At 46.0% G+C, this 26,756-nt stretch overlaps 1 protein-coding gene and 1 long non-coding RNA gene across 4 annotated transcripts in view; one reads left to right on the top strand and one right to left on the bottom strand.

The window, feature by feature from the left end:
• The window catches only part of LYRM4 (LYR motif containing 4), a 106,909-nt gene extending 84,132 nt beyond the window's left edge, over positions 1-22,777 (bottom strand). Inside the window, exon 1 of one of the 2 annotated variants that reach the window (XM_072945738.1) lies at positions 22,241-22,777. In XM_072945738.1, coding sequence (XP_072801839.1) covers positions 22,241-22,326 — 86 coding nt within the window. In that variant the 5' untranslated portion in view covers positions 22,327-22,777. The remainder of the gene's footprint in view (positions 1-22,240) is intronic. The other variant, XM_072945739.1, reaches the window with a different exon arrangement.
• Positions 22,778-22,900: 123 nt separating this feature from the next.
• Positions 22,901-26,756, top strand: part of LOC140687832 (uncharacterized) — a 40,278-nt gene continuing 36,422 nt past the window's right edge. For both annotated transcript variants that reach the window (XR_012062450.1, XR_012062449.1), the window contains exon 1: positions 22,901-23,096. This is a non-coding gene — a long non-coding RNA (uncharacterized lncRNA). The remainder of the gene's footprint in view (positions 23,097-26,756) is intronic.

Genomic DNA, 26,756 nt, shown 5'->3' with positions numbered 1-26,756 from the left:
GGTGTCATTTTGAAACAGGCTTCCTTCTGCATATATGCCCAGGAGCGGGATTCCTGGGTCATATGGTAAGTCTATTCCTAGTCTTTCGAGGAATCTCTATACTGTTTTCCACAGTGGCTTTCTTTGCTTCCCTCTCCCACTCTTAATGATTTAGATGTCCTCTTTTACAATCTTGTGTTTATTCTTTTTGTAATTTATGAGTTATCTCCTTTCCAGTTATGAGTTTCTCATTTTTGTAGCATCCTGCTTCTTTTCTATTTAGAGTAGACCTGTCAATATTTCTTTTAGCATGGGTTTAGTGTTGCTAAACTCTTTTAGTTTTTGCTTGTCTGTGAAGTTCTTTATCTCTCCTTCTATTCTAAAGGATAGCCTTGCTGGATAGAGTATCCTAGGCTGCATCTTTTTTTTCATTCAGGACTTTGAATATATCTTGCCACTCCCTTCTGGCCTGTAGTGTTTGTGTAGAGAAATCAGCTGAGAGCCTTATGGGGGTTCCCTTGTAACTCACTCTTTGTTTTTCTCTTGCTGTCTTTAGGATCATTTCTTTATCCTTGACTCTGGCCATCTTGATTATGATATGTCTTGGTGTGGGTCTGTTTGGGTTCTTCCTGTTTGGGACCCTCTGAGCCTCCTGTACTTGGATATCTGATTCCTTTAGGTTTGGGAAGTTTTCAGTCATGATTTCTTCCAATACCTTTTCAATCCCCTTTGTTCTTTCTTCCCCTTCTAGAACCCCTATTATGCATAGATTGGCACACTTTATATTATCCCATAGGTCCCTTAGATTGTTTTGTTTTTCATTTGTTTTTCTCTCAGCTGTTCTGATTGGATGCTTTCTGTTGTCCTGTCTTCTAGGTCACTTATTCATTCCTCTGCATTATCTAGCCTGCTTTGTACAGCCTTTAAGTCAGCCCTCATCTCAGCAAATGAGTTTACTAATTCTACTTGGTTCTTCTTTATAGCTTCTATTTCATTTTTGACATATTTTATATCTCTAAACACTGTTTCTTCTAGTTCCTTCAGTACTTTGATCACTCCTTTTTTGAAATCTTGATCTAGTAGGCCATTAATGTCTATGTCCTTGATCATGCTTTCAGGGGATTTCTCTCGATCTTTTAACTGGGAGTGGTTCCTCTGCTTCTTCATCTTGCTCATATCTCTCTGGCACTGTGGCTTAAGGAGTACCAGTTATCTAGTTCTCCTGGAGATGGTGTGCTCTTAATGATTTTATCAAGGTCTTTGTGTCTTCACTCTATTTCTCAAACTCAGCTTGCTGTTTCCAGAGGCCCTCCATTGGCGCCCTCGTCTGTGCTGCTCCCAGTGGCTGTTGGCTAGCAGATGGCGCCCCCTCCCAACACTGGGTCAAGTGCTGAGCTCTTACCGAGTGGGTCACTCCCCCTCCCGATGCTGCAATCAGATGCTGCGCTCCGGCGAGGCAGGTGGGTGGATTGCACCCCCTCTCAGCGCTTTGTCTGTCTTGGCGCCAAGGCAGAAAGATCCTGTCTGCTTCGGTCTGTAAACAAGTCTCAGTCCTGCCCAGGAGGCCGCAGAGCCCCTGTGCAGATTCAGGGCTCAGTCCCGCGCCCTTCCTGGCGCTGCCCACAGGAGGAGATGGCGGCTGTGGCCGCGCCCTGCCTCTCTTCTTGCGAGAAGCGCCAGTAATGGCGGCACGGGTCTGAGGAGACAAAGGCTATGGCGTCCCTCCCCCCAGGGCACACCAGCCATGTTGCTTTGCTTTTTTCCGCAATTTACAGGGGACCGAGGTTGTTCTGCTCAGTATCCCCTCCCAGCCACAGCACGCCGCCCCCTGCAGTCCCCTGGGGCCGCCTCAGTGCAGCCGGCCCGCCCTCCGCTCGGCTCAGGTGGCCTCCGCCCGGCTCAGGTGGCCTCCGCCGGCCCCAGCTGCCGGCTCGCGTCGCGGGAACCCTTTGTGCCCGTTTAACTCCATTCTGTCGGTCAAGGGGTGCTCAGGGGCAGATCTGAGCTTCGGAGGCTCCCCCTCTGTCCCGCTGGCCTCTCCGCTGGAAGGGGGAGACCCAGTGAACGAGCGCCAGTCCTCCTTTGCCGCTCCCTCCCTGATGGATCGGTTCCACACTGTTTTGCCTTTTCTTCTTCTTTTTTCCTTTCCTCCTACCAGATTTTTGGCGTCTTTGTCTTTTGAAGAGGGCGATGTTCTGTTGGAGATCGGCAGGTGCTCTGGATGGCTGAGTGGGTCCGCAGATGTCAGTTTTGGTGTATTTGTGAGAGAGGGTGAGCTACAAGCATCCTTCTACTCCGCCATCTTGCTTCTCTCCTCTCATTTCACTTTTAATTACAGTTCTCTTGTTATGAGTGCTGCTGACCACCTTTTCACAAGTTTAAAGCCATCTGTGTCTCTGTTAATACCCTCTGCCATTTCTTAATTGAGTGATCTGTCTTTTTGATTGATTTCCCCAAGACCTATTTAAGAAGGTGTTGAGGAAATCATCCCTTTGGGATGAGCTGCAGTGTTCCCCCTGGATTGTCATTTGACTTTATGATGTTTGTGTGTTTTGTCACCTGGAGATGTTCAGTTTTTTTATTCAGTCCAGTGTATCACTTTATGTTATGGCTTCTGGTTATATATCATATGTATGAAAGTCTTCTCTACTGTGAGATCACAAAAAATATTCACCCATATGTATTCCTGAGAACTTCTGTGATTTATCTTTTTATGTTTAGCTCTTTGATCTTTCTGGAATTAATTTTAGTTGAAGGTGTTGGATATGAATTTAACTTTATTCTCTAATGTTGTTTTCTGAAATGAAGGATATAACTATATTCAGGATGATCTCAATTATGTAAAACATAAGCACAGAAAAACTACAAGAAAATAGCATGTTAACAATACGTACTTTTGATTATTGGCATTTATGCTTTCTAAATTATTACAAGTCATTATTAATAATTTTAAAGTGCCCAGTGACATAATAAACTCATTTACTATAATAAAGAAAAACCAACAGTAGGGAAGGTTCCATCTGTGGGAGAAGAGATCAGGGAAGAAAATATACATACAGCCCGGAGAGACAGCCAATAGTGGTTAAATTACAGCAATACCCTGGGGGGAAAGGAGGGGACGGACTGAGAAATATTTGGTAGGAACAGGTTCTACAAGTTTATTCTGAGGCAATAATAGGATAACAAGGTAGATATGTCTAGCTGGCTACCAGAAACATGGTTCTGGATTTCCAGTGAGAAGGTCCCAGCTGGCAATAAACCTGACACTCACCGACAAGGGAGAATGAGGCAAAAACATGGGGGTGGATGAGTTTGCTCCGAGGAAAGAAGCAGAAGGGGAGAGAGCTGGCCCGGCAGAGCCCTGGAGCCCTGGAGAGCACAGCCAGTATTTAAGAGCAGGCAGAGGAGCAGAGGCAGGAAAGACAGAAGACGAAGAGGAGGCACACTTTACAAGCAGAGCGGACACAAGAGTGTCACGGGACCCAGAAAGGCTAAGACAGAGGCTGAGAAGAGCCCGACGGAATCAGCAGCTGGAACGTCATTAGCAACTCCGGCAAGATCAACATGGGCATGCACTTCATGACCGCAATGCAGTAAATGTATAAAGAAAAAACTCCCAAGTTCTTGGAAATACACTCATAAGTAACAATTGGGCACAGGAAAAAATTCATTACATACTAAGGAAATATTTTAAAACAAGAAAAAGATAATGCACAAAATCTTGGAATGTAGTCAAAGTCATACTTAGATGAAAATTAATGGCTTCATGGCTTTGTCAGTAATAAAATAAAAGCAGAGTTTAATAAATTAGAAGTATTTCTTAACATTTTAGAAAGGCAATAGTATCCTGAAAGAAAACAAGAAACAAAGTATTTTAAAAATGTGTCAAATTAAAAATGAAAAAAAAATCAGTGGAACTAGCTAAGATAGTAACTGAGTTTGTTCTTTTACGTTACGGCTTCTGGGGTACACATCAAAAAACAAAACTATAAAGAAAACAAGAGTGACAAGGATTGGAAATTTGAGAAGGGTTTAAAACAATTATTTCAGAAACAAAGCGCATACTCCAGAACTTGCCACGCAGTGAGAAGGGCCAGCTGAGGCTGGAAACAATCAGTGTGGCACCTATTTGCCAAATTGGGTGATTTTCCTCCGGCTGTGTTCAGTTGCCCAGGTGCAGTTACGGAAAAGACAGCTGTCAGAGTAAACCCACAGGTGCAGTTTTGACAATGAGTGTAAGAGAAGGGCAAAGAGAAAAACTTTCCAGGGTGCAAAGGAGGTGGTGCTACAGGAATCCTTCCCTCATGGCCATGAACTTCTGAAAGCCCCACTCCTCAGAACCTGGGCCAACCCCGTACTCTGCTCCCTTTGTGGGACGCGAAATCCTAATCTAAATGTCCAGTAAAAACAGTCAAAGAAATTATGGTAAATTAATGGTCTGTATGTATCAAAATAATAAATATGGAAATTATGTGTACACAAGAAAAAGTATATTCAGAACACTATGACCTAAAAACCAATTTCATATAACTGTTAATTTTAGGTACAGTTCTATGGGGATTTTTAAAAAGTTACAGTCTCTTAAAAGAAAACAAACTAATAAAACAATGGAAAGAAAGAAAAGTAGCACCATCTTGCAGTGGACGCTCCACTCAGGCCCCAGAGGAAGCGCCTGGTGCTTACACACATTTAAGACTTTTAGCCTAGAATTCATCACAATTAAACTTCTAATTACCACTTGGATCTATCCTCATTGCCACTGACATTTTGTTGCAAACAAGATTTTTCAAAATGTAAACCAATTTATCAAAGTAAAGGCCACCAATAAAGCGCTGTCCGGCTCTGCGGCGGTGAGGCGCACGGGCCAAGCGGCAGTCAGCTCCCGGCTCCTGTGTCTTGGTCTTCGTTCCATGGCTGTTCAGACGCCGCCGTGCCCTGCATAGCCTCTTCTTATGGAATTGGCCATGCTTCTTTTAAAGTATGACGGTGACATACAGGTTCCATGCTCAGGGAAGGGATTTTCTGGCTCCTCCCCCGACCCTGCCCCCATCTACCAGAAATGAGCTTGATCTAGTACCAAAAAGCACGTTCAAGCTTTCATCAGGTAATAAGGGTTAGAAGTTACACTATAGAATATAATTCTTAAAATTTTATTTGAAAATTATAGTGTGAACCTTGCCAATGAAGACATGACTTTTACTTCATTTTGTTTCTTTGGGGAGGAAGTAATTAGGTTTATTTATTTATTATTGTTTTTTAATTTAACAGAGGTACTGGGGACTGAACCCATGACCACGAGCATGCTAAGCACGCGCTCTACCACTGAGCTATACCCTCCCCATTATGACCTTTAAAAATGCTTTAAATTTTAAGGAGAATACCTATGGTAGAGCAGTCAATTAATTCTGGACTTTCCACATTATGGGGGAAATAAAACATGAACAATAGACAATCCTCTTGGTTATTAAACTCAAATGTCTTCATTAAAACTTCCTATCAGTGTTGCTAAAAAGAAGCCAAATAAAACTCCTTTTAAAAAAAATCCTCTGCTCCTGCCATCAGTCACCAGCAAGAATAAATGAGCAAGGAAGGAAAGAGGATGGGGGACACAGATAAGTCACCTCGCTTGTGCTCAGCACATTATCGAAGATAAGTCACATAGAGAAAACATGCAGAGCGGGTCTCCCCCTTTCCTGGAATGGGGGAAGCAGCAGAACGCTTGCTGGATTATTCAGAAGCAAAGAATCTACCTCAAAATATTTCAGGTACATGGTAACCTTATCTGCAAGAAAATCAGAAACCAGGAGGTAAATGAAAAAGTCTCAGGACCCAGAACTCATGGCTGCGAAGGAAGGTCAAATTCGTGGTGAGGTTCTCTGAGAAGCCTGGCTCTGGAAGCACAGCCGGGACCAGCTGGGTCTCTGCCCCCTCACCCCTGCATACTGGACTGGATCCCACGTAAGGGAGGCCCAGAGCTAACTTGAGTTTGCCTGCTTAGAGTTAAAGGGCTCTGACCTCTATCTATAAATTTATGCAAAGGAGCACATTAATCATATCCCTGTATTTACTGACAAAACCTGGTAGCCCCTACCCCCTTTGGAGGGCTTTAATTTTGCTTTTCATAGAGAAGAGGCATCTCTAACATCTTGTCTGGTCTAAAATCCTATGAATTAAAAAATGCAATTAACCTCTGAATCTCCTGGGACGTCACAGGCTGTGAGACATGGAAAACCCTGCACTGTAATACAGGGATGGCTCTTCTGACCTGGGTGCAGGCCTGCTGCGACACAGCCTGCTGGCTCGGCCACCTGGAATACCAATACCTTGCTATTGCGTCTTTCTTCCAAGTAGGTCACGATATTTCCATGCGTTACGTAATTTATTTCCATAACATCTCTGTGCATCATGCAGTAGGTGTTTGTGTGTTAAGATTTAATTTTGTTTTAAAGAACTTGAAGACAGAAGAAAACTGAGCAAATATTTGCATTTACAAATTGTTCCTGTTTATTATACTACTTTTTCATATTAATGCTGACTAATATTAGAACGAGACTTGGTATATATCTACCAAAACAAACAAACAAAAAACTATACATAATTGGTCAAACCAAAATTGCAGATGAAAAATCAGCCCTGACAATGAATATAAACCTAACCCTCCTCGTTCTGCCCTGAAGTGAGGGGAGTCCTCCCCTGCAGGGACACTCACCACTGCTCTCCTTCAGGCCATGGTGTGGCTGAAGGGCCCTGGCCACAGGCTGTCCCTGTAACTGACCAGGGCTGAGGTCACTTCCTAGAGCTCCTGTGCCAAAAGTGTCCACTTGACCAGAGAGCTGAGCCTTTGGAAATTCTCTTGGGATACAGACGATTCTCCAAGGTGGTGACTCTTTTTGGACACTTAAGAGCATCCTTGGTTAGGAGACATGGAAGAAAGAAACACAAGCAATGCTGGAGATGAAGGTGCTGCACTGCTGATAAACCCTTCACTGTATCTCACTGAGTTTTTTCCTCCAACATTCCATACTCTGTTTCTAACTGCATAGGTCCAAGGTCCCGGCAACTATTGCTCTCTGGATGCTGACGGCAACTGTGCAGATACCAGGTTTAACTGGTAAAATACGAAGGGTCTGCTCGCACCACTGAGATTTCAGCCTTAAGAATCTCAGGGACCAGAAATCTGCAACACACTCTCATTTTGAGTTGGATGAAACTTTTATCACTCGGCTGAAATCCAAGGCCAACTTTTCAATGTACACAGACACTCAGAGCAAGAAGATATTTGGCCTCATAATTGTCTGTAATTCCTCAATCCAACAGCCCCATCCAGAATCAACAAACAGCATGCTCTCAGTGGGTATTAGGCAATCATTTTAATGTAAGGCAGGCTAAGTTAAATGAGTTCTACCTTCTTTAACCACCTACTAAAAATTTAAAATTGTCCACCTTGCATTAAAAGCCACACAAGTGCAATAAACTGCATTTACCAAAATACTTAAAGGAACTGTTGTCGATGGATCAACACAAAGAGCCCCATCCTCTCCGCCCACGTTCAGTACACTGAGGTGCAGTCGGGAAGCTCTCCTCGCTGCCTTCTTTTGCAAAATGTATGTTTTCTAGAAATAAGGGGGTCTCATGAGTATGATCAACAACGGCAGCAGGAAATGGGTGACGTGGCAGATTTGGGGAGGCCCTCCAACTGCCTAGGTGTGCGAATTTCAAGAGCCTAAAGCAGGTGAAAGTCAGACTTGACACACGGACCAGCATTTCCAGCAAGCACTAAGTGCAAGTACCAGTAACCTCTCAGGAAGAGCCTCAAAGAGTATTTGCACATCAAAGCAGTGAGGAGACCTGGAAACACGAGGAGGCAAAGTTAGGCACCTGGATTCCTTCACAGAACCTCTCTCCACCTCCAGTAACACCCATTACATTTTGGGAAATGCTGATCCGGACAAAACTTCTGCCCAGGCAGCTCCTTCAAGGTTCAGAGCCTGGAGGCTGAAAGGGCAGGTCCCAGGGGCTGTGACAACAGCTCCCACAGGCAAGTCCTGCTCATTCAGCAAAGGCTGTTTGCAGATCCCTCCTCTTCCAGCAGCCACCGGATCCAGGAGGCCTGGCGCTCACCAGCGCGGCTGTACCTGAGTCTCCTCCCCCTCTGACCTTTCAACAACACAGTCTAAGGGGCGCATCAGTTGACCTCAGGTGTGTGAGTTCCACTAGTTACAGCAGAGATCGTCAATATATTCCCTGCCACTTCTCCCCAAAGGTCCCTGCCGTACAGATCCCACAGCCAAGTCTGAAGTCAAATCATGATAATGAAGGGGATCAGAACATTCCACACCCCAAATATGCTGCTCTGGCATTTGGTCATTTCAAGCTGAAGCAGCAGCAGCTGCAGGAAGGGCTCTCTGCCCTCCTCCTTTCCGCCAAAAGCAGGCCATAAATTTTCCATGGGAATGGTGTCTTCCCGGTACCAGGAAGGAGAGGACACTCTTATCTCCAGATATGGGGAGTCCAGGCTGAGATGAGTGCACAAATCCTACTGAAATAACCCTCGTCTTCCGTTAGTTTCCCCATAACACTGCCCAGTCAACCCCCAACAATACCCCTCCCCTTGGTCTGGTTGCTGCTCTGCAGCTTATCGCCTGTTGTTAAACGATATATAAGCCTCCAGTCTGACTGACCTTCAGGGTTTTCACTTTTCTATGAAGTGCTTTCCACACTATGTAAAAATATTAACATGAAATAAAATTCGTACATGTTCTCTCCTGTTAATCTTTTGACAGCTTAATTTGCAGGCTCCAGGCATAGCGCACAAGAGTGGAGTAAGTTTTCCCTCTCCTACAGTGGTCTCAGCCTTAGTGCTCAGGCTTGTGGGCAGTTCCGGCTCTGAGAAGATGCTGACCCGTGGATATGGAACCTAGTCGTACCCAAGAGTCCTGTGTCAGGCTGCTTTCTGCAGATCCTTCCTCAGCTTGTCCCTTCACTCCGCCGCCATAACTAACCATCTTACTTTGCATAAAGAAGGGTGGTCAAAAATTTCACTCTAATTTCAAGCCATACTTCTTAAAATAGCCTGTACCATATATTTTCTATCATGATATTAAAAAAAAGAACCCCACAAAAAGAAACTCTCATTATTTAAGAAGACTAAATTAGGCTGCTCTATATTTGAAATGTTAATTTTGAGGGAATCGTCACCATTATTTAAAAATGTTCTTTCTGTTTGTATCGAATATCCCTGAGATGCAGAGAAAAGAACACTTGTGCGAGATGCACTTACTGGTCAGAGGAAGGCCTTTGCTTGTGAGCTCACACTCATCCGTGAGGCACCAGATGCAGTGTGAAGTGCTAAGATGCAAGCGGAGACCAGCCACGGTTTCACATAGCTTATGGACTGGGACACACTGCCTCACTGCACGTGCAGTGCTCCGAGAACAGTGAGGAAGGGGGCGAAACAGCCTGGGCCCTGGAGAGTCTTTCTAGGGAGGCTGACACCTTTGAAGGTTGAAAAGAATTTCACCAGGGTGAACCATCTGCAAAGGGAGGCCAATGATAAAATTTGCATTCAAAGTCCTGTCTTTCTGATGACTGGGAAGACATATAGGAAGGGAAAGAAAAACAGAAGAAGAAATACAGAGTTTAGGAGAAAGGAGCGAGGCAAAGGGGAAGACTACTTTCTTTAAAACATGAGGATCTCAACACAGGATGGAATTCTCTGGTAACATTTAGTCGCAAGATTAAGGAGGAAGGAAACTATTCAGGGTGAGGTTGCAGTGTTAGCATCACAGCCTGCGAGCAGAACGTACTTTCCACGTCTTGTGCGCACCACCCCACCCCCGCCCCAGGCCACCCCCCTCCCCCTGGGGCCCTGAGGTGCTTTGTGGTGCTGGGGCCCCGCCCCCGGCCACCGTGCTGCCTGGGACACAGGGACTCACAGAGGTCTCCAGGTTCTTCATCCACCCCCTCCCCTGACAGAGCCCAGGCCCCGTCCATCGCTGCGTTCCCCACAGGCCATACTACGCTTTGCACAGTAGGTGCTGTATAACTACTGAATTGAAAATTTTGACTTAGTCAGAAAACAAGAAATAATAAACTCCCACAAGAACCCGTGACCCAGTGATAGATGTAACATTTCTCTTCCAACAGGAAAAAGAATTCCATTAAATTTAGCCAGAAGAGTGATCCAAACAGACTGAAGTGACAGTTGTGAATTGTTTTAGTCTAACAAGCAATTTTAGATATGATTTTAATCCTTCACCTACTAACTACACGTTTATGTCTTTTACTATTCATTTAATAAACACAATGGCAGATTATTAATGCTAGACCAGAAATAATTTACACATATCTCCAGTTACTAGCCCTATGCATGTCTGCGTTTGCTATATTAGGCAGGTTAAGTGTTTGAATACACAATTGATCATGACAATTACACTCCTTTGGACATTAAATACATGCAGATAACTTACTTTTGAATACTTTAGACAAAGATAATCTGGTTGTGTTAGCCTTACAGACGCAGGTCAAGGCCTAGTCTTTTGCCTCTGTGTCTAAGCTTACTGGGTTGCAAAGCAGTTCGATCAGAAAGAATTACGTTTACTGACAGACTGCCACCGAAAAAACCTGAACATGTAAAATGTTCTCACTAGCTCTGAGATTACGCATATATGTATGTTTGCTCGGAATGAGGAGAAATGGTATCACTATGCTCAATGCTAAACTCTTCCTTCCTGGGGGAGACTGTGTCACCAAAACTACGACCATTCGAGAAGAGCAAAGCGCAGTGGAATCTCTCTGGGCAGAGGGAAAGTCACTGCACACGGACATCAAGGTTTTAACAAACAAGAGTGGTCTTAACTGATAACAGCTCTGAGCTCAAGATATCATTTGAAAATTAGCTTTGGATAAAAATGTTCTGAAACCAAAGTCTTAACTTTGAGCACATGTTAAGGGGCTCATAGCTCAAAGTGACCCTACAGAAAAAACCAATTTAGTTACATAGAGGTTCATTTTACAACTAATTTACTTGAGTGTCTCATCTGAAAGTCACTCTGTTTAAACAGATCGTCCATCATTAATAGTCCTTTAAAAAACCTGTAAGGTACAGACCTGGAGGGTTCTGAACTGGAGTGGGTCCAGGGTTCTCAGGGGGCTCTGGCTCTGACCATGGTGCATCTCTCAAGGGAGAGGCAAAGCTTTCGCCTTCTGCTCGGTCTAGGTCTCACAGGGAGCACAGCTTCATGTGCGCTGCTGTTCAAAATGGATCAGAACCTGGAGGTAAATATTGTGGATGCAGGATGTGCTCCTCTGGATACTCTCCACCAGGGACCTGCGACCTCGGTCCCTTGCAGCACTGCTCTAGTCACTGTGGGCTTGTGCAATTAGCCGACGTTATGTGATGCCAGAAGAAAATGCCCTTTGAAATTGGTTTTATGAAATTTATGCCAAGAATGTGGCCATTCGTACAAAGAGCCACGAGACACATTTCTTGGGTTTTAGTACCAGGAAGACTTGTACTTCTAAGCATGTGGCTGCTTTTATACCAGGATACTGTGACTCAGTAACTCTCGGGATCCCTTTTGCATAGGCTACTGGGAAGCTCAGCACACCTAAGGCTGTACGCCTGGCTGCCAAATGTTCAGTCTTCCAAGCACTCACTTTGCTTGCTAACCTCATTCCAGGTCTCATTTTGGTTTTCATATCCTTATTTTCCTAATTTTATCACTTATAACACATATGTAATCCTGATTCATTAAGAACATTAAAATGAATTAAGAATAAAATTCAATGTAGTTTGTTTAAAGTTTGAGAAAGGATGGGGTTCCAAAATATCTTACTTATTGACTGAGAATTTGGAACAACAATGCTAAAAGATGGTAAGGTCCCCAGGCCAATTAAATGAAATTTAATTTAACTACAATAGCAAAATGATAGTGTTAAGAGAAGCTACTGTTATTCAAGACAAGCTCTGTAGGGTAATTCCATATTCACATTAAAAAAGAAATTTTTCTTACTAGAGGATCTGTATGTAAAAAGACATCATTGACTACCCAAACTTACGTAGGCATAAGATACATAAGTCAGCTAACACATTCATATGCCTTTAAATAAGATAAAATCCAAGAGCCTTGTAAATGATCCATATTTTATTCAGTCAAGTTGACTTGCTCTTTTTTCCTTATATAAACGAATAACTAAAGGTAATTTATTCAGTGAGAGTAGCGAGGTGAGAACAGACCTCTGAAGAACAACAGAATGCTAATTTTATGATCCTATTTATTTTGCTAAAGTTTCAACATGATAGGAAGCAAATGCAAATTTTGACTTGGGGTCAATTCTTAATATTTCCAGCAGCAGAAAACTAATCTATTTGAATACCGGAATTTTACAAGCAAATTTAACATATTTCATATAGAGAAACGTAGTAGCGTCCTGGACATAGTTATTCATACTCCTAGAGTGTGGCTTTTATTTACCTGGCTCTTGTTCAGCATTTATTCATTTGAGTTCTACCTAGTCAAAATTTTTGGACAGATCTGCTTCTAAAGGGAGAATTCTGCTTCTGTTAACCTTTTGCGCTACTTTTAAACACATGACGTCAGAGAGTGTTGCAATCACATTTGCAATTTAGAAAAACACTCCAAGGCAAAATGCAGGCTGCCTGGCAAAACTAGGAACAGGAGGCAGAGACCAGGAGAAGGCTGTTCTAAAACCCAACAAAAGCCAAGGACGGCAGCAAAGGCCACCACTATGGGGAGGGCGGCTTCCGGCTTGAGAGCTGAGCATCCAGAGGACAGGAGGGAGTGCGGGAGGCCAGGCCTGCCGGGAGGGCCCGGATCAGTCAGGGCGGGATGCCGATTTATAGTTTAGACCTACTTGGTTTGGTAGCACAGCCAGGGAATGAAGGAGGCCCTGGGGAAGGAGGGTTCGCAGGAAGAAAGGAGGAACTGAGAGGCAGATCATCAGAGCTCAGGGGTTGAAGCCACGAATGATGGGCGTGTCTAGGGGGTGTGAGCAGGTAGGGATGTACACAGGGGCCTCTCGTCTGGAAGGAAGACAGAGGCAGTGTCAGCAAATGGGGGGACACCAGGGGCAGGGGGGTCCAGCAGGCCAGGAAGGGAAAGGGGGGAGAAGACGATCACGGCAAATGCTGAACACATGCCAATGGGACAGAGTTGGCAAACCAGACAGCGAGGACTGAGGGGCAAGCTGGAGCAGGCAGTGGAGAGGGTGAGGACCGTTCCTGCCATGAGCAGGCTGTCGGGGACCCGGCACATCCCAAACAGCACGAACAAGCGGTCTCTTCTCCAGGGTCACAGGCTTCTGCCCGTGGAAGTGATTTCTGGTGAGAACAACATTATTCTCAGGGATCAGGTATAGGGGAGGGAAAATTATACAGGGAAAGCGTGTGTACTTATTCTCAAAACATGGGCAGGCAGAAAGAAATATATGAAGGCATTCAATGAATAATTATGCTACAGAGCAATATTTGCAATTATGATAAATTGATCATATAAGCAACTTTGAATAAACTAAGACAAAAGGGGAGTGGTATTAAATCGACTCAAGAAACTACCCAGGAACAAAAGAATAAATATAAAGCTATTAATTACGCATTAATGACATCCAATGAGAGTAGCAGCCAACTAGTAAATAAAACAAGTAATTACTCTGAGAACAGATACAGTCAACTAACTGAACACTGATGATTAACTGACAAATTAATGACAGTAATAGATGAAGGATACACACACCAAACCCTGCAGATTAAGCTAAAGCCACAGGCAAAGAGATGCTTCCCAATCGAGCCTGAAATGCCCAGATCCTCTGTGAAGTGACATCACTGCACCAGAGGTGCCCACGGAGGTCTTCCTCACACCTGGAAGCACTGTCCCCGCCATGCGATGTTTCATGTGGAAAGACTTCTTCCAACTATATTCTCCTGACCCAAGGTCAGGTCATTTCCTCTAATCCAACGTACTCAACCGACCTCTAAGACCGGCTCATTCTCTTTCTCAGTGGATCTCAGAGCCACCCCTTCCCTCCACTGCCATGACCACTCCTGCAGCCAGGCCTTCACCATCATTTTGATAAACCCAACTAGTGCAATCAACTCGAACTGGCCTTCATGTCTTTAGTCTCTTCTCCGCGTGAGGTGATCTGGCTAAAAGGAATTATCCATAGTCTTGCTTAAAATGCTCACGAGGCTTCCCACTGCGGAGACCACGTCTGGCATTTGGGCACGGCACACAAGGCTGTCTCTGTGGCCCCACCTACCTCATCCCTCACCCTCACCTGCTCCCATCGTCCCCCAGCAGGGAAACCAAACTGCTGGTAGCTCCTTACACAAAACACCAACTACACTGTTTTTTGCACCTGTCCCTCTGCCTCCAGTTACCAGGAAATCTCTACTGAAACTTTACAGGTCAGCCACCACCGCTTTCTTAGCCCAATTCCCTTCCAGGGCAGGCTGGGCTGCCCCTCCCATCTGCTCCCACAAGACGTTGTTCAATTCATGGCCCTGGGTCTCTGTAAAACCCTCAGTGAGTGTATTAGTCTGTGCACTGAACCACAAACCTCTCTTGGGAAAAGATCATGTTGTTTGTCTATTTCCAGCAAGGAGCATATGGCAGGTACCTAGTCAATGTTTGCTGAGTGAAGACTCAAACCAACCTCATCTATCAAAACCACATCTTACAGTGACAGAGTTCTTTGGATTGCTAATAAATACCTGGTACAGAATGTGGTTCAACAAGTGTAACCAAGTTGATTAAATGACTACTAGCTTCTACAAATTTCAAAGATTTGGCACTTGGTCTACCAGCATAAGAGATAACTGTGTTGTAAGTAATTTCCCTGTATCTGTGGAGGGGATCTTAGAGTACCAGAAAGTTCTGCAACTCTAGCATTGTCTGTTTACGGATGATGTACCAGGAGTAAATGCACCAGGGTCACAGAGCTGACAGCTGGCTGACCTCAAACTTGGACCAAGGTTTTCTGATTCAAAGGCCAGGAATCTTTCCTAATCAAGATCACCTGGCCGATGCTTCTCGTTCATAATACTGAAAACAACACTTAAAGCAATTCCTTCAGGGATCACACCGGCAAGGAAAGAAATAAGGGGGAAAAGAAAACAAGGGGCAGGTTCTAGCATCAGGTCATGTGACTTTCTTTTATCCGTTATTTGTCAAGAAAGATCATTTCTTGAGCTGTCTGCTTTTAATCCCTAAATATCTGAGGTAAAAAAAAGTATTATTCTTCCCAATACAACGCCAGTAAATGAGTTGCTATGAAACCAAAGAGATAATCAAAATGTCACAGTGATACATTATTATGTCTCAATGTTGACAATTTAAAATCTGCTTCTTAAAAACAGGGGTGGCAGAGATCAGGTGAAGGAAACCCATTCAAGGCTTTCCTCTTATTAATCCACACAAAAGCCAAGAGGACCCACCTTGATTTAGCTGACTCTTGCTAAATCTGGGAATTCACATCTTGGTTCATGTAATTTATCTAATTTTATCACAATTTGGTTTCTAAAGGTTAGAATTTTCCTCAATTGGCTAGGTACGAGTTAATTGAGAAAATTAATGCCAAGACATCTGTAAAAGTCTACCACCTGATGAAGAGGGATTCGGAGTGTCAGGAAAGGGGTCATAGAGGAGAAGTAACAGGATGTGAAGGACCTTTCATCCACAACAAAGCAGGCACACAGCTACTGATGTGAAACCGTAAGAGGCAGTCAATTTCCTATAATGCTCATTACAGCAATTTCCTAACAATGTTTTGTAAGTACATTTGGCATTAAAAAAAAAGTATTACCCGACTGCAATACAGAATAATTTAAAGCTACTTTAAGGAAGCCCTACTGGCTCGTAATTACATTTTGTGCTCTAACTCTACTCCTCGCTTTGTTATATTCTCTACCTTTATTTTCTCTTTGCCCTGATTCTCTCATTTATTATTTTTAAATTATAACAATTATTTCATTTTATTGCATTTTACTGTATGCATTCTTATAAGTTTTAAAAATGCTGTAGGGGCCAAAGTGAAGTATCAACAGAATAAGTGCAGTTTGGAAACACTACAAACAAAACTCAATAAATCAGTAATGACATTGATCTAGTAATTTTTCTAACACTTTAAACTTAGGCTGCTGAATATCTTATGTGATCTTCTCTAAGTTAATCATACAATTTTTACTTGTTTTTCAAAACCATTATCACTCAACATGGCAGAACTTAGCAACCATAAGAGGAAAAATAACTGAGGGGGTAGGGAATTCCCAGCATAGTGAATGATATGAACAACCCATCTTTCAGCAGTCTAAGAAACTTTTTCTTCAGCACAAGTGAACTGCCTCCAGTTGTGGGGCCTGCAGAAGGGAGGGGTCAGGCAACAGCGGTTCTCTGACAGTCCCACAGGCCATCTGTGAGCCCCCTGGTATAAATGCAGAGCATATTTAAGACTTAAATTGGGAAGAACTTAGAAAATTTAACAGTTATCCTTTTCTATTCCTCCCCTCCTTCTCTGTGTTCTTGCGTGGCCTGTAATAGAAAAGTTAAAACAGTTTTCACGGAGAGGTATGATTTATTCCACGTTTCATCGTGGGCAAATCTCTTATTTGGTTTCTTATTATAGAATTTTATGGTTTCTCTGTATCCCTACAACGTATATAGGCATTTCATGACTTAAAAAGAGGAAAAACTTTTCACTGGGGGAAAAAAGTCCTAATCATCTTGTTGTGAATGCTAGGGAGCAGAACGCAACATTTTATGCTCACCAGCCTGACAGCTGTTCCAGGTGACACGTATGCGCAGCTTGGAATTGAGTCAAGGGATAAAAGGTGAGAAAGAATAAGAGGATGGAATTTCTCACACATCAGCAACTTCTGATTAAAGGCAGGTTTTAGTCTGGGAACAAAGCAAAGATTTTCCTGGTAGGGAGGCTGGAGTTACATTTATTAAAGTGAAGAACGTATTTAAGGATTTTAAGTTTCTAAAGGAGAAGAGATGTAAAAAGTTAAAACTGAAGTGGAAGTTAGGACTAGAGGAAGGAAACCATCATCACCATGTCACTTCTATAAGATCTCTGCGATACTACATGTGACTGACAAATCATGACAAGTGTCTCTCCTGCCATGACATTTGACAAATCTGCAGTGTTTGGCATCACGTCAAACTGCATGTTTCCTCTGTGAGTTTCAGCAGCTGAGCTGGTATGCACACTTCACGCGCCCAGTCACACCAGTCCTACAGCAGCAGGGCCATCTCCCACCTGGGTTCCACCGACCCAGGCCCTAGTGCAGTGACACATGTGCTCTCGGTTTTCAAGAAACAGCAGGCACAGACTGATCGTCTGTTTGTTCTAGGTGAAGCAATGCTCGGCACTTAGGTGTCCAGCGCAGCTGTCCTGTTCTAGAAAGGGGAGGGGGCTTGGCATTAACACTGTCCACACTGGGCTGGACTATTCACCTGAGCATTCTTAAATCAATCAGGGGCACACGGGGCAAAAGAGGGAGCCAACGTGAAAAGATTTGCAACAGCAAACACAGAAATATGTGAAGGAAACACTCCATCCAGGTCCTGAATCCTCCCCAAGCTCATGGTTCCAGGTCCTCAGCTTCCAGTTCAGAAAGAGAACAGACTTCTAAATGGAGCCACTGTTCAGTCCATTCATTAGGCAGCAATCAGAGACTCCAACAGGGCTGCGCTCAGCTGTGCAGTGCCCAGGAACTCAGAGCCGACAGCTATCAACAGTCAGGAATTTTACCAGCCATGAAACCAGGGAGACTTCAATGGGCTTAACAGGCTGCTGCAGCCAGAAAAAAAAAAAAAGAAAAGAAAAGAAAAGAAAAGAAAACTGTGGAAATAAGTATCTCCGTTGATGTTTGTAAAACTTCTGGGGCCCAAGCCAGAGGATGCATGTGGTGGAAGAAGTTTCTACTGAAGCGTGTGGAGCTGTGGAAAAGCTTTCTAGTTCCCACCGTCCCCCGCGCACCCTTTCTACGCGTCACCTCTCGGACCCGTCTGACTGCCAGCTGGCTGTTTGACCCCGCACGAGCGAGGTCATCGGGGACGGAGCTCCGACCCAAGGCTCTGCCGCAGTTTCCTGCCCTGGTTCCCACGTCCCCAGGGCCTTGCGATGTGCACCTCCACGTGCGTCAGACGCCAGATGCTGGCTGACCCAGCAGTCTTTCCGGGGCTTTTCTCTTTGTCACCCTCCCTGCAGACGCTGGGTGAGCCACACCCTAACTCCCCAGCTCTGGCTCAGCTGGTGGCAGACATGTAACAGCTTCCCGCCCACGCGCGCTACGACCAGGGGTCTGCATGAAAGCTTCCAGGCGAGCGCCGTACCCTGTCCCCAGGAAAAGAAGGCCCACCCGGCCCGGCTGGGGCTGCTCTTCTTTTTCCGACCTTGATAAGGGCATGATATTTGGAGCTTCAACAGCGTTTGCGGCCATCAGGCATAGGCACCCCAACGTCACCTAGCTGCTTCGTGCCTCTGGGCCTTTTCCCTGCAAGAATGACCCCTACACTTAGCCCCTGTGCAGGTTTCCTGTTCCTCGTAGCCAAAAGCATTCCTAAGGAGATCCACCCTCAAGGCAGCTGGGGAGGCCAGCGCCGCCTGCAGCCCTCCCCCCTGCACTTGGCGCACCACTGCGGTGGGGCTCCGCACTCTGCAGTGAGGGCGGCTCCTTCTGATCTGCAGCTCCCAACACAACGCTCAGTGGACAACAAGTGTCATAAAGACTCAACCATCTAATAAGGAATTATGGAGTTCTGACACTCAATTGGGTAAATATTTGGGCATTATTTTCACCTTTTATCCCATTTTATGACAATATATTTTTAATCAGTAGGCGGGAATGGCTGACAAAAATTACCTCTGAATTCAGTTTCTTCATGCTTTTCAACAACAAATACTTCTAAGCATGTAGTAGGCAGGTTCTGTGCTAAGCACTAGGAATGCAGAGATAAAGACAGAACGCCCGCCTTCAAGGACCAAAAGTTAGACAAGTGGACCAACAACTAACGGTGTGAATCGTGCAATAAATACAAAAACACTCGACGTTCGCTTCTCTCCCACTTTATCCAGAAACAGACCGTCAGGCATCGCCAGTCTCCTAGCCTTCCTCTTCCGTCTTACATTCCAAGTCTTACATTCCCACTTGTCTTCACCTCCTTCACTGATGGGGAGGGGCGTGTCCTCCCCTCGTGGCGACCAAGCCTAGAGCTGTGCTCACAGCGCAGGGTTCTCACTCCTCCCCCCCTCTGCTCCGGGGTATCCACACTCCCATCTGTCACTCAGACTCTTCAGCTAATTCCTCTTCAGCGAATTCCTCAAAATTTGATATTCTCTAGGGGGAGTGTCCTAGGCTCACTAACTTTCTCACCATAAACTAGGATTTCTCAGTCCTAGCATGACTGACATTTTGGCCAGTTGGTCCTTTCTGTGGTGGACCATCCTGGGCTTTGCATTCTCCCCGGCCTCTAACTTCTAGATGCCAGTGGCATCCTCCCCTCCAAGTTGTGACAACCAAAAATGTCCCCAGACTTTGTCAGATAAAATTGCCCATGACTGAGAACCACTGCCCTAAATACTCTTCTTGGAAATTTTACCTAACATTAAGATTTAAATTTCACTTACGATAATAATTCTATTTACTGATTGCCTACTCTGCCAGGCACAATTCTAAGCACTTGATAGGTATTAACTGACTTAAACCTCATTACTGTGAGATAGATAAATCACTACCTCCATTTTATACATTAAGGAACTGAAGAACAGAGAGGTGAAGTGATTTGCCCAGGGTCACGCGGCAAGAGTGTGGTGATGACATTTCCACCCTGAACACTCCTCTGAGCTTCAGATTCCTTGAATAACTGCCTTTGCTGGGGCTCCCAGGTGACATTCACTCAAGATGCTCCAAAAATGAACTCAAAAGTCTTCTCTCCATAAGCCGAGCTATTTCTCTATTTCTTAAGTCAGTTAATGGTACAACTTTTACACTTGACCTCTGTGCCTCGTTTACCTAGTAACCTGGATGTCATTCTAGACTCTGCTTGGATTCTCATTTTCTTTATTCCTGAATCCAATTATTTGTCAAGGTCTGGCAATTTTACCTTCTAGTTAGTAATCAAATATACCTTTTTTCTCCGTCTTCCACTATTCCTGCCCTAATGTCTCCTCAGCACTGTTGTAACCAGCTCTTCATTTGGTTTCCTTGTAGACCTCACCATCACCTTCTACATCACTTGTTGCCAGAGTGATCTCCCTAAGATGCAAATCCGACCATGCCACTCCATGGCGTAAAGCTCTTTATTGGCTGCGCATCAGCTAAGAATAAAGTCCAGGTTCCTTAGCACGGCCCTTAGCGGCCCTTTGCAATCTCATTTTGCTTTCTGTCCCCCTGAGCCACACTGAACTCTCCAGCAGGACTCTACCCCTCGGTGTGACCTGAGCAGACTGCTCTGCTTCATGCCTTTGGTCCAGTGCACACCTTATGCCCGCCAGGCCCAGCTCTTCCACAGTGTGTGAAAACGATTTCCATAATTGTGTCCCACAGAGGTCTGTAAAAACCCACTGATTGCAGGTGTCTCGCTGAGCCTGAAGCTCTCATCTTTCTGTGTGCAGGGTCTGCTATGGCACAGGGCACAGTGGTTTGGGAAGCACTGGAGAAAAAGAACACACAGTAGTAACAGGACCTTCTGCATGGGGGTGGGGACGCAAAATGAAGAGAATCAGGAACACCTTCTTCCCAAAGTCAGACTGAGCTGAATCTCAAAGGAAGCAGAGGAACTCAAGACAAGAGTGATTAAAGGGCATGCCAGAGAGAGGTTCTGGGGTGTGTGTGTGAGGGGTGTGGGTATCTTTGGAGTCCACATGACACAGCCTGGATAAAAAGGACATATTTTGCAACAAGCTTATTATCTATTTTAGGAGAGAATACTAGTGGGAATCTCAGGCTTTAGGTCCATGATTTCAGGAAACAGTGTACAATGATTACCTGATTACTTTGGATAATATATTTGTGTGTAGGTACTAAATTTAGCTCAAAAGGATTACTCAAAGTATAATATGAACCATTATTTTCTAAGTACGTTGCCATGTAATTTCCACTTCCTGCCAACTAGGTACAGCCCCGAGTGGCTTTCCTGCAGTCTACCACTGCCTCTGGCCCCCAACACCCTCCCGGACCCTTGGGAGGTTGAGTGTCTGACAATCAACCTAGCAATGGATCTACCACCCTATGGCCTGCCAGCTCGTTCACCCAGTGTGGCGGCAGCTACCCAACCAGCTCTGTTTCATGGTAACAGACTGCTCCCAGGAAACTCAATACACAGGCTGGTCAATCATGGAAGGTGAGACCTGGTGTAGAGATGATCTGGCCTTTTCAGATTCTTGCTTTGGGAATATGGCTGAAACTCAGAGGATTCGGTAGCTAGTAGAAGACACCAAATCTACAAGGATGCAGAGAGAAAAATCATAAGGCACATACATTCATGAGCAGAAATTATACAGAAGCAGAAAAGAAAGCAGCCGCTCCGAAGTAGGCAAGAGATACATAGAGTAGGAATAACGGACTCGAGCAAACAGGAGAAGGGGGCAGGCCTGGAAAAGCTGGTGCCACATTAAGGATGAGAAAGTTTAGAGTCTCACTCTCCTGGTGCTAAGATAATAAAAGCGGGATCCCCATCTGGTGAGGCCGGGATAAACGTTTCAGCTCCTGGAAACTTGCGGGACCGTTTCACCTTTACCGCTATCCGAGTGTCCTCCTCACAAACCCCGCCCCATCGCCAATGCCCCGGGGAGAACGGATCTTTGCAACCAAGGAAGCTGATGAAGACACCTTGGCAAAGAAAGGGACGGCTACAGAGGGCCTTCTGTCGTGGAGAAGTGCTCCCGACCGGTCACCTCCACTGTCAAATCCTCCAATTCTCCGGGAAAAAGTTCTTATTATTATGTGAAACAAACCGGTCCTGACTAGAGCGCCTGCAACCTTCACGTCCAACCGAAGGACAGACAGCACGGACCGCGCTCGCAGAGCCGAGTGTCCGACCACGGGAAACGTCACCGGACCCGACGTCTCCTCCCACCCGGCGAAGGGCGAGCCCCCCAGCCAGCCCCCCGGCCGACCCCCGAGCCGCCCGCGGGCCACGCCGGCCGGGACCTTCCGCTCAGGGCGCCCAGGCGGCTCCCGCACCCCGGCCACGCCCGCAGCCCGCGCCCCCACCTCCCGGGCCCGCCGGTCGGTCACCTGTAGTTGTAGGCGCTGAAGTGCTTGCTCTCCCTCAGCATCGCCCGGTACAGGTCCAGCACCTGTGCGCGGCTGGAGGCTGCCATCTTGGAACGAAAAAAACCCAGTGGGTCCTCTTCGCCGAGGGCCCGCGTTTAACTCAACCCGCGAAACTTCAGCCTCCGCGGGAAGCGCGAGCCAGACGAACGCGGGGCGCCGCCCAGGTAGCGGCCTGCGCCCGGGCCCAACCCAGGGGGGCTCCGGCCCGGGTGGGCTGCGCCTCAGGTGCGCGGCGGCGCAGGCGGGCTGCGGGCAGCTAAGGGGGCGGCGCCGGCGGGAGGCGTGCTCGCCGGCCGCCACGCTGCGGAGGCCCCGCGGGCAGCAGCCGTCGGCGCGGGCGGGGCCGCCGCGGGCCGGGAGTCTGGGCTTCCTCCGGGCGGAGGGCGGCGGCGTCGCGGGTCGCGTGGCCGGGCCGGGGCGCAGGGTCGGGGACGCCGGGTCGCTCCGCGTTGCCAGGTTACCGAGCGCGCGCCTCCGCTTCCGCCTCTCCGCCTGGGCTGCCCTCGGCGCCGCCTGAACGGCCGTGCGGGCTGCTCCCAGCGCCGGTTCCGCGGTCGTCCCGGCCGTGGTCTGCCTGCAGGAGGCTCGCCGCGCGGGGACGGGGCGCGGGGACGCGGGGGCGCGGGGCGCGGGCCTGGGTCTTCCCGGCGCTCCGGCTCCTCTCAGGGCGACCGCCGAGGGTCCTTCGGCGCGAGGCCCGCTTTCTGGTCAAGATGGCCCCGCCCGTGCGGCTCTGAGGGCATCGCCGAGTTGGGCTGGACGCCGCGCTCAGGGTTGGAACCCCGGGCTGGTCTCCGGTGTCCCGGGCGAGCGGTTGGTGAGTGCGGCGCGGCCGCGTGTCCTGGGCCGTTGGGCCCCATCGTGGGGTCGTTGTCTCTCTGTACCTTTGAGCCGTGCGTGCCGCAGGCTTGTGACGGGGCCTCAGAGGCTGGGGTGGCCTGGGCTGGAGGCGAGGGTGATTCATCCGGGGAACTTTAGGATTTAAGGACTCTGGTGGGATCTTTTCAGACCCCAGGCAAAACATTGGAAAGTTTTCTCCTCAAGTTCTTCCTGGCTGCGTTTTCTTCCCTGGCCCTCCTCTGAAGACGCCTGCTTTTCCGAACCCCTTGTTACCGGCGTAGGTAAAGTTGGTGGTTCTGGTCCTGGGACGTGGGACCCAGGCGCGGGGAATCCTAAACTAATTCTAGTTACTGTGTTTGCAGAGCACTTGCCTGGTTTGGGGAATGTTTGTGTATATAACCAACATTAGGAAGAGCCACAGCTTCCAGTTTTTTTTTCTCGAACACAGGAGGGCTAACTTTATACGTAAGAAACAAGTTTGCCTTCACATCCGTCTTTCTCCAACCACTGAGTTCTGGTTGTGTTTCATTTAAGTTCATCTCGTCTTTAAATGATAACTTGCTTTATATTGAAGTAGCCTCGTATTCTTCAGGAACTTTAAGGGCTGGAGACGCTTCTCTGACCTTACCGCACGTTAGTGTTCTTGTAACCTGGGGTCCTTGTATCCACATACACTTGTTATACTTGTTATGTTACCCGTTATAATGCAATGACATTTTTAAAAAGTCTTGGAAGAGAAAATGCTTTTATTAAAATCCTTGTACGCTTCCTTTTCGATTTGTGTTAATGTCTCATACATATGTGAGTCTCAAAATAAGGCTTTTTAGAGAGCAGCCATACTTCTGTTACTCTTGCAGAGCCATTAGGTCATTGGGCAAATTTTACTTAAGGTTTATTGAAAATGCTTTTAATATTTTGAATTTATCTTTTGGCATTAGTCAAAGGATTCAAGACCAAGGGACTTGCACATTGTTATAGATAAAGAGCTACAGCTGTTTTCTCTTGATGTGATACACTGTTGAGTGCCGATGGTATAAATTAGGTGTGTGGCACTCGGGAAAACTACAGCATTAATGCAAGTTATAAACAGAGAAAGCTGTCAGAGCTAGAAGGAAAAACATGAATGTTATTTTGGCTTGTTTAAAAACAGTGGGAACCGCATTATTTTACTGTATCTTGCTTTTATCTAGAAAATGAAGTTGGAATAATTATTACGCTATACAGTTTTGTCTAATTATCAAGCATTTTAATCATTGATATATACAATTAACATATCTAAATGATTTTAACTTTGTTGTAATCAAATAAAACTTTCCGAGTACATAAATAAAGTGTAGCGTATGTAGGTAGCCTAGTCGCCTGTTAGTACAAGGAGCAGCTAGAGTAGGTCAGTGTTAGCTTCCCAGTTGATTCTGAGTCCTCACAAAAAAATACTTGTATTATTTTATTTGAAATAATTTACCACTGTGTTGGATATCATTGCTTTAAAAGACAAATAAAATCACATTCCAAAGCTTAATCTCCACTTTGGCACCCCTTCTTTGTAGCAATGACTGTTTTTAATAAAAGCTCTATTTGAGGGTGAAACTGAAATTGGGCCAGAGCTGAGGATGGACCTTGCTCATAGGTCCTTCAATAAGCGTTCTCTTCTGGGCAGAGTATTCTCCTAGGTAATGACTATAAGTTAGGGGGTACCCACCTATCACAATTTAGGCCTCAAAATGTAAAAATTTCTTTAATAGTCACCTATCCATAGTTATGAAGTTCCCATAGTTCTTTATATAAAATCATGCATTACCATGTATTAAAATTAGGATTGCTAATGAGCACTTAATGCTTTTTGGAGAGATTTCTTCAACCATAACAAGCAGTATAACAGCAATTTATTGTCTTTAGGCTTAAATATTAAAATTCTGTGTAAAGAAAATCTTGTATAAATGAGCAACTTGCGATGTTACAGTTTAGAAGTTATTCTCCAAATGTGGACCCAAGTCGTTATTATACATAGTTGTCATTTGTTTTTATCCACTCTTCACACTGACAGAATATGAAGCTGGAAGAGACCTTGGACATCAGCTCACTCATTTTCACAGATGAGCAAACTGAAGACCTTTTCCTCATTCATTCATTCATTCATTCAGCACTCGCTGAACACTTCCTAAGTGCTGTACATTATGCAGCATGATGGAGTTACAATGATAGGAGTGAGCTAGATAAGCAAAGTACTGATTTATCTTTTTTTAAAATTTTAAAAGATTTATTTATTTTATTGAAGTGTAATTGATCTACAGTGTTGTGTTACAGCAGCGAAGTAATGATTTATTTTTGGCAGGTGCTGTGGTAGGGCTGATATTACCAAGTGTTAGGGGAGCCTAGAAGAGGGACATTGAACTAGGACTTTGACCTTCAGGGGAAGCTTTTCATCATAGAAGCTATTTCCACGACAAGTAGTGAGAGCCAGATGGAGAGTGTGGGGAGTTAGAGAGAGGTAGTAGCGTGCATTCAAGGCATGGGGGCTGGAGGGAGCGCTGTCTGTCCAGGGAACCCTGAGTGGGGAGGGGGAGGGACCATCTATGAGACACAGACATGATTAGCCCTGTGCCTGCTTAATTTTAATGATGTTTCCTCTATTTTGGGGATAAGTCGTATTTTCTTTGATACATTCATATAAGTTCATGTAAGTCAAGAAGAACTGAACATCTGAGCTACAGACATGCCAGTTTTTCAGGTTTGGTAGACTTTTGTTTCAAACCATATTTTTGGATTCTCTACTTTAGGAGTACTGGAATCCTATTTCTTTGCCTCTGCATTCAACAAATAGTTGACCAGCCTCCCAGTTCTTGTGATGACCTGAGGGCTACACATCAAATACTGATCCGGTTCCAAGAGTTAGTAGTTTAAATACAGTTTGTCTGTCATTAAAATATACACCAAAAAGGACAGAATGCTGCAGGGAAGTTCGGATGATGGGCCCAAGGGTCTCAGCTCGAAGAGGTCTCTTCTGTGGCTGAGGCCTGGGCCTCACCTCGCAGAGCTAGCCTGGCTGGGGCCCAGCCTCCAGGGAATGAAAAAACAAGTTCCTCAGGTGATTGGATGCAGCCAGGGTAGAGAGGCAGGGGCTTATGGAGGAGGCAGGGACTGTGCTGGGCTTGAGAGGATTTAGGTTTGAGCTGGGCCCTGAAGGGGAGACAGAATTGGGATGTGTGGGTGTGGTGGTCACTGCAGGAGGAGGGCTTGCCGTCGTGGAGGGTAAAGGGGAGAGCGCCTGAGCGAGGTCAAGGGAAAGCAGTCACTGCCTGGAGAAGACGTGGGGGGCCTTGTCTAGAGGGGAGAGGGTGCATGGGGTGAGGAGGGCAGAGACGGCAGGGAAGGTCACCTCTCCGCTCTCCTGGAAGGGAGGAACCAGCCGAACCCTCTGAGATCTCTCAGTCCTTTGGACACCTGATGAGACAGCTGTTACCCAGCTGAGGGAGAGGGCTGAGAGGCTGGGTGATGCAGCCTGGTCGCACAGCTGGGGAGTGGCGGGCCAGCGTCAGAACGCGCTCTGTCCGGCGGGGAGGCCGGCTGTGGTCAACACTGCTGCACAGAAGGTCTCCGGAGCCTGCTCCAGGAATTGAAAGTTTATTAACTTTTCTTG

The sequence above is a fragment of the Vicugna pacos genome, chromosome 20, assembly GCF_048564905.1.
Source record: "Vicugna pacos chromosome 20, VicPac4, whole genome shotgun sequence".
NCBI classification, from domain to species: domain Eukaryota; kingdom Metazoa; phylum Chordata; class Mammalia; order Artiodactyla; family Camelidae; genus Vicugna; species Vicugna pacos.
Note: the sequence above shows the minus strand (reverse complement) of the source record. Positions and strands in the feature narration are given on the sequence as shown.